Genomic DNA, 8708 nt, shown 5'->3' on the forward strand with positions numbered 1-8708 from the left:
TGCGAGAAAAAAAGTCAGAATTGCGAGTTTTTATCTCGCAATTGTGACTTTATATCTCGCAATTCTGACTTTATAGCTCGCAATTCTGTGAAATTTTCACGCAATTCTGTGAAAAAAAGTCAGAATTGTGAGATAAAAAGTCGCAATTACCTTTTTTTTTTTTTTTTTTTTCGGTGGCGGAAACGGGCTTCTATAACTATCCTGTGGAAGCCCGTTTCCACCACTGAATAAAAAAATAAGAAAAGCTTATTGCGACTTTTTATCTCACAATTCTGACTTTTTTTTCCCCACAGAATTTTGAGTTTATATCTTGCAGTTCTGACTTTATAACACGCAATTGCGAGTTTATATCTCACAATTGAAAAAAAGTCAGAATTGCAAGTTTGTGTCACGCAATTCTGAGAAAAAAATTTAAATTGCGAGATATAAACTTGCAATTGCGAGAAAAAAGTCAGAATTGTGAGATAAATAGTCGCCAATACCTTTTTTCTTTTTTTTTATTCAGTGGCGGAAATGGGCTTCCATAGGCTATTATCCCGATCTCATGAGAAGACTCAACTATTTTATGAGGTGGAGATTTGTATTCATTTGCATGATGCGATTCCTATGAAAACATGCAATTTTTAGAATAAAGAGCAAGAATGAAGCGCCACCCCCGAAACCTAACTGTCAATAGAGTGTAGGCAGAAAACGTATGATTGTGATTGCACAAATTCATATGAATTAGCCACTAATTCACCAAAATGTAAAATGTTATGTTACGAATCGCCTTAAGATTTTTATACATTTGGCAGATGCTTCTATCCAAAGTGACTTACATTGCATTCAAAGTACACATTTTTATTTCAGATTTCAGTTCATGCTTTCCCTGGGAATCGAACCCATGGCCCTGGCGTTGTTAGCACCAGGCTCTAAGAAAGACTGTGTTGTGCTGCTGTCCTTCATGCTACTCACATAACAGTGGCGTCTCTGGGAAGAGACACAGGCCCAGCGCAGTGCAGATGGCATGTGGAGGGAGGGAGGACAACAGCAGATCAATCAGCTGCTTTCCGTACGTTTCGACGAAGTTGCTACATGTGTGCTTATATTGTGAGGGCAAATAGTCACAGATTTTCTCCAGAAGGTTCACTATAGCCTCCTACAGGTCAGGCAAGCAAAATGGAAAATAGCCCAGGAGCAGTTTATAATCAGTTTATAGATCAATGAAATGATGAACATTTTACACTTCTTAAAATGTGAACTAGATTTCCAACAGAAGAGGTCTTACTTCAGTTCTCTCTTTTGGCAGCATGCTCTCTATTGTCTTTATGAACAACATACAGAAGTTACAGAGGGGATTGACTTGAACCTAAGAAAAAAAAAAGTACAGTTTGAGTCATGGCAGTCGTATTAAATATGCATGAGTTATGCATGAAATACACATCAGAACAGAGCTCTAGCTAATGTATTTTTATGACTAGTGGCATGGTCTCAAACGCTTTTTACTTTTGAAATTTTAGATGAATCATTTAAAGATACATATGAACATGAGTCTACAATTAATTTTGCCCTAAATCTTCTTTAATAAAATGTTATAAATAAAAGCTTATTTGTTAAAATAATGAAAGAAAACATTTTATTTAACTTTGTTTAGCATTTTAAACAAGTTCAAAATGCATTTTATTATCAAGCGAGTCCATATCAGCTCACCCTTTGCCATTACTATCACAGACACAGTCACATGACCAAAATGAATAGAGGAGGGAAAGGGGAGCAGAACAGAAAAAGACAAAGGGGAAAAGAACATTAAAATAAAGTGAACAAACAGAGACTGGTAAGCTTAACCTGTCATTTTTTTTCACTGTAGGTCATGAAGTCAATCAACATGACGTTGCTTGAGAGGGCAAAGTGATTAAGCATAATATCAGTTCATTTCCGATTATCTGTCGCTCAAAAAATAAAATAGTTGTGGTATGTTTGTGATTGGCGTTCAGTTTACATTCGAGAGAAACTGACTGTTAACAGAGATGCAAACAATACCTATTGCCGAAAATCGCCGTTTTGAATTCAAAATAGGTCATTTGTGTGATTCATGTAGATCCCACGGGTTACTACTTCATACATCAGTACAAAAAAGTGCTGAACTTTGATTTTTAATGTTTTTATTGGTTTTTAAATATTATAATTGTGACCCTGGACCACAAAACCAGTCTTATGTCGCTGGGGTATATTTGTAGGAATAGCCAAAAATACATTGTATGGGTCAAAATTATTGATTTTTCTTTTATGCCAAAAATCATTTGGATATTAAGTAAAGATCATGTTCCATGAAGATATTTTGTCAATTTCCTACTGTAAATATTTTAAAAATTCATTTTTGATTAGTAATATGCATTGCTAAGAACTTCATTTGGACAATTTTAAAGGCGATTTTCTCAATATTTTGATTGTTTTGCACCCTCAGATTCCAGATGTTCAAATATCGTCCTATCCTAACAAACCATACATCAATGGAAAGCGTATTTATTCATCTTTCAGATGATGTATGAATCTCAATTTCGAAAAATTGACCCTTATGACTGGTTTTGTGGTCCAGGGTCACAATTGTGATTTTTCTAATGTCTAAATATAAATCCAAAAGCAAAACACGTTAAAAGGACTACATTAGAGAGTGGAAACGAGCCAATGAGTGATCCTCTGCTGGTTGTAGTGGGAATAACATGTCATTTTCATTTTTAAAGTGTTTTCCAACAAGTGTCAGAAATCTTCTAACTAAGCATGGCGCATTTTCCATGAATTATCTTTATGAATAAAAATAAAAAAAATAAAAAAGTGAATTTTGCATAGGCATATAATGTTCCCATTTTATATAAGATATACAAAAATATGAATAATTTTGAGACTAATAAATAAAAGGGGGCACTAACACTGATCTGATGCAACTGAGCAAATGTGCAGCTGCTACCCTGAGAATAGGAACTGTTCTCATCCGCTGTGTCATTTATTTTTAACACCAAATATGATATTTTCTCACACACATAAATCTGGTTATCTGTCAGCACGAGAAAACATCTGTTCTTTGACTGCGGGAAGGGTGTGGCCTCAAAGTTAAAGGTGAATGATGCAACATAAGGCCAGTGGGGTCACTAATAATTCTTTACATAAATAATAAACAGTTAATTTTGCTGAAATACATAATACATGTTTAAAATATCTTGGATTAAGATTTTGGTCGTATCGTCCACCATTAAGAAGTTTAATCAAAAAGTCAATTGGAAGTCATGCCAGAATACTTTTATCTTTATTCCCCAAGTGTGCAAGCAACCTAAGGAACGAGACACTCGTTGATGGTGGATAGAGGAGAATCTCCATTGTAGTCAGTTATGAATAGCACTGCAATATTCTGCCAAAGGTTCAATAACTGAAACCCCTGAAATTGTTCTGGCTATTAGAATCACTCACTGTCATGATGTTAAACTGAGAAGTACTCACTGCAAATGCACTGAAATGTCTGATAACCAAATGTACGTATGTCTTTGCTCCATTCATACACAAAGGGATGACGGGGTGTTCATAACAAAACTTGTCCAGAGATTTCTCAATAAGATGCTGTGAAGAGGGAACAATTCAAGATCAATGTATGAACAACTCTAAATCATTCGTAACAATGGGCTTATAAAACATGTAGTTTAGTTGAAGTTTCTATTCAAAGCAACTTATTGCAGCAAAAAAAAAAAAAAACTACTTCACATGGCTCAGCTGCCATTAAAAAGTGAAACTAGCTTTCTTGTTTGAAAATAACGCAACTGCAAATTTCGCTTCTCTAAAACAGAAAACAGATATGAACTGCCATGAGATTGTGTTGCAATGGAGGTATTTACTTTGTCTGGCATATAAAAAAATAAAGAAATGTGCAATTCAAACTATGGACTAAAATGACTTAAACATTGATTTACCAAGAGTGTTCAAATAAATTCAATGACTTTCAATAGAATTTACGTATTAGTAACGTCACAAACACAATTTCACCTGTGAGTCTTGACTGGAGAGGATTTCTGTCAGCAGCTGTACAGTCTTTTTGCAGTCGGTGCACATGTTGTCCATCTAAAGGATGAGGACAGTGGAATATCATGTTGACTTACAGTCATCAAAGTTATATTCTGTGGACTATTTGATGTAATATGAATAAAACCTGACTAGACATTTAAGCGAATTTCAATATTTGTGCATTTCAGTGCTTAGTTTATTGGCTGCATAGTAAAATGCACAAAGGAATAGTGTATACCATGTGATACTGTTTCTAACATAAAACCACAAACTCTCACAACCTCTTTTTTAGGGTGGTATGGGTAAAAGAGAAACCTATCTTTACTAGAATGAAGGAAGTGTGAAAATTACCATATTCTCAGATCGTCTTTTAAGGTTCAATTGTTGTTATGATCTATTATTTAAAGGGGTCATATGATGCGATTTCAAATCCAAAGAGATATTCTTTATAAAAGTTAAGAGTCAGCCACTCCTACCTAAAACGGCTCATTCTAACACGCCCCCACATATCTACGTCACGATGTGGGAAGATTTGCATAACGCCGCCCAAATGTTCACGCAAAGAAAGAAGGCGTAACTTTTATTCTCGCTGTAGTATTGTTGCTGCCGCCGCCATGTCGTGAAGACGCTGTGTGTTTCGTTGTGAAAGCGAAACTACTTTGTTTGGTCTTCCAAAAGAGGACGATATCTGCTTCGTCATGCCTGGAGCTGATCTGTGCTGGTCGCTGAGGAAATACTACAACTTAGTGCTGTGGATCGCCGGATCGGCTTTCACCGTGGACGAAGCGGAGTCCAGCCTGGAGTCGTCACATGTGGTTGCCGCAAGCTCTACGGACGCTCCTTCGTCGAATCCGCCGGCCGCACCGTCAAGCCTGCCCGCCTCTGCTCACTCAAGGCCGCGGTGTGTGACGCTATTTCGTTGTGAAAGCGAAACTACCACTGTTTAACTCTAGGTGAGTCAGAAAATAAGCCTATTTTCAAAAATAGTGGAGTGTTCCTTTAAAAGCATGTATGTTTCTATAAAGTAGATTATTATAAATGAACTTAGACACGGTGTATGCTGGCATGCCAGTTTATAAAATGAATAAAAATGTAGGCTATGTAATGGGGTAGTAGTGGCATTCTCCGTTTATGAACAGTGTACACTTAGAACTGATCCACACAGAATATTTATTTTCATCTGCATTTTACTGGACATGCAAGTAGTCGTTTTTCAATCATTGGTCACTCACCATGTGAAGGCTGGCTGTTTGCGGTTCTGTGAGCTGAAGGTCTACACTTCTTGCCCATCCTATAGAGAAGCCAGAACATGTGAAGTATTTCTATAAAAATAATATGGAATTGTATTGAAACTAAACTACTTGGCTGAAAATACAAGGGAATTGACTGCCTTCGAGAAACCTTGCAGTCTACCTTTGAAGTCTAATTTAACTCCGGACTTCTTTTTTGGTAATATTTAGCATTTTAATTATTCGTTTAAATGGTTATGCACGCGCATATGTCATAGCCAGCTTTATTTAATATTTAAACTCTCTTACCTGAAGTCAGGGTAGAAGTGAAGAGAAAAAAAGTGACGAAGGCAAACTGCATGATGTTTTAATCAGTGCACCGCAGTGAATGTACCACAAACCTGAAGGCTCTGTGTTCAGCTGATACACCGCCCAAATGTTTTATAGTATTTGATGAGGAAGTAGCTAGTTTAATCACAAGCCAGCGACAGTCTTCCTGATTCAACAGAAGTACATGTATATCTATTTGCATAGGAAGTCTTGCATAGCATTAAAAACTTAGCATTCATTTTATTGTTATGTATGTGTATGGCAAGTTAGTCATAGGTTATGGGCTTTTTAGTATGATTTAACTTGTAGCCTACTAATCAGGTGTGCCATGAACGAGGGGATGGGCTAATTTTGGAAGTCATAGGCAATTTAATTTTAAGGAAATAGCACTTTAGTTTCTTCCAAAAGACATTTTGATGAGTATCAAGACAGGCACATGAAAGGATATTGAACAACAGTAATGAATTGTGTATGAACACGTTCATTCAACAGAATCTCTGCTTGGAGATAATTATACCTCTGTAATTTTGGCTAATATAAAAAAAGATACATTGTTTAGGAATCTGCATACACTTCAAAAGTTTACATACCCTTGCAGAATCTGCAAAAATGTTAATAATTTTAACAAAATAAGAGGAGACCATAAAAATTGTATGTATTTTTATTCAGTAGTCTCCTGAATAGGCTATGTCACATAACAAATGTTTACATATAGTGCACAAGGCAAAATAATAACTGTTTATAAAAATTACCCCATTCGAAAGTTTACATATCGAATCTTAATACTGTGTGTTGTTACCTAGAAGATCCACAATTGATTTTATGTTTTGTGATGGTTGTTCATGAGTCAAAAATCCATCAAAATCCAGGTCCTGCACATTCTTTGGTTTTCCAGCATCTTCTGCATATCTGACCCCTTTCCAACAATGACTGAACGCTTTTGAGATCCATCTTGTCACACTGAGGACAACTGAGGGATTCATATAAAACCAATACAAAAGGTAAAACCATTCGCTGGTGCTCAAGAAAGAATATATATATATATATATATGTATATATATATATATGTCATATGTCATATGGAGGCCTCAAAAAGTATTTTGACAGTATTTTGAAAGCATTGTAAAGTTGAGAATATGTGAAATAAATAAGAACAACAAAAATATAAACTAACATGTAAAAAATATAAAACAAACAAAATTTAAAAGAAACTTGAAAAGCTTTAGGATTTTGTCGTTTTTTGTTTCTTGTTTAGTGTTTTCATCTTTGAAAGGGTTTTCAAAGTGCATTGTGAGGCATATTACAAAACGTAATATATGAGGGTTTTTGAGCTATTCTTGTCTTGTAAATATAAAACTTTGCCAAAACAATGAAAGGATTAATACAGTCATTTTGTTTTCCAGAAAATCATGGGGTTTGTGAACACTATAGAGCAAAATCTGCGCAGAACCGATCCTCCTGATGGCATATTTGTGTTCAGCCAATCGATCCAGTAATCATCTTTTTGTTCTCCCATGATAAAACAACTTACATTGAGGACATTCTAGTCTATAAATAACATGAGGAGTTTGATAATTAATAAAATGTTTAATAGAATAGATCTCACTTGTATTTTCATCTAAGAATATTTTACCTTGCACAACATTATTGCAACGATTACAGTGGTGACATTTAAAGCAACTCTTAGTTTTATCCCCTAACCAAGAACTTTGACTGGTTGGTGGTAAATAGCTATGTACTAATTTGTCCCCCAAAAGTTATACTTAAAAAAAAAAAAATTACTGGGAATACATTTCTCAACAATTCATCACTCTGTAAAATGCCCCAATTTTTTTGAATAATTGGTTTCATTTATTTCAGCATTTGTACTATATTTTATTACAAAGTAGACCTTATTATAATTTTCTGTTCTTGTTTTACTTTTTAACAAATTGTCCCTTGTCAACAACACTGACACCCACCGACCACACGGCGGAGTTCCATCCTCGTCCTGACAAGACGACTAGCTGGGAAGATGCCTTGTCCAAATACCCACACTTGCGGTCTTTGCACTTGATCACTTGACTACTTATATGTATTTCCTGTATTTGGCCCAAGTGTTCAAGTGAGGATGAAGACCACAAGTGTGTGTCGAGCTTTTCATTACCTGATAGGACACACTTATAGTGTTGTAAAAATGCAAGTGTTTACATAGCTTTATTTTAATTTTAAATACTTTGCATTTTAAAATCAACTTCTAAATGTCTGTTCAGTAGTCCCTATAACATGACAATTTTAATTTGTGGTGCTTCTAATTAAGTGATAAAAAGCAGTTGCAAATGTTGTACAAAATAAATATCACCACTACTCATCTTTGCACCAATAAAACGTAAAAACACTTTTTTCTACCAAATTATATGTAATATCTAATTATTATATTAAATACTAATTATTACATTGGAAAGGTTTCCGTGACCTCTCGCGAGATCTCGGCAAATAGTCTCACGATTTATTTCCACAACATGATGCATGATGGGATACATGAAGCCTCGAAGAATACCGCTCCGGAGCATAGAGGTGGTTTCGGAGGTGTGCCGCATTTTTCTCTTGTTTCTCTTGCCCCAAGTCCACCAAAGCTCAGGGTGAGCAGGGACACTGATGAGGCCCCATCCAGGTGTAACGGAGCCGATGAGACATGAGGCGTGAGGATCCATGTGCAAGCTTTTATTTATAAACATGGTCAGAACACAGGCAGGGTCAAACAATGGCAAACAGGTATGGTACGGGCAAGACACAAGAATAATCCAAGAGCAGACGAGGGTCTCCGATCAGCAAACGACATCCAGAGGGCTAGACAGAGAGAGATAATCCAGGTACACGATAATAGTCCAGGCAGGGGCAAACAGAGTCCAAACGGCAAGACGACAGGGCAATCCAAAAACAAAGGCAGAGATATATACACGGGAAAAACAGGCAAGGCAAGACTAGACTAAACTAAACTAGGAACTATGAAAAAGACAAAACTATGACAATAAACTGGCTCCATATAGCAGCTAACACTAGGAGAGTGGAAAACACAGAACAATACTAGAGACCAAACAGGAAATAAACACGGAATGGCTTGGTAAAGTAGCTAACACTTGG

General features: G+C 36.0%; 1 protein-coding gene across 1 annotated transcript in view; it reads right to left on the reverse strand.

The window, feature by feature from the left end:
- The window catches only part of LOC107722743 (prosaposin-like), an 8932-nt gene extending 3253 nt beyond the window's left edge, over positions 1 to 5679 (reverse strand). Inside the window, exons 1-6 of the mRNA XM_016531208.1 lie at positions 5565 to 5679; positions 5259 to 5317; positions 4009 to 4083; positions 3442 to 3588; positions 1268 to 1348; positions 955 to 1138 (exon numbers count right to left, since the gene is read on the reverse strand). Coding sequence (XP_016386694.1) covers positions 955 to 1138; positions 1268 to 1348; positions 3442 to 3588; positions 4009 to 4083; positions 5259 to 5317; positions 5565 to 5616 — 598 coding nt within the window. The 5' untranslated portion in view covers positions 5617 to 5679. The remainder of the gene's footprint in view (positions 1 to 954; positions 1139 to 1267; positions 1349 to 3441; positions 3589 to 4008; positions 4084 to 5258; positions 5318 to 5564) is intronic.
- Positions 5680 to 8708: the final 3029 nt, after the last annotated feature.

Source organism: Sinocyclocheilus rhinocerous, unplaced genomic scaffold, assembly GCF_001515625.1.
Source record: "Sinocyclocheilus rhinocerous isolate Xijiao unplaced genomic scaffold, SAMN03320098_v1.1 scaffold514, whole genome shotgun sequence".
Classification (NCBI taxonomy): domain Eukaryota; kingdom Metazoa; phylum Chordata; class Actinopteri; order Cypriniformes; family Cyprinidae; genus Sinocyclocheilus; species Sinocyclocheilus rhinocerous.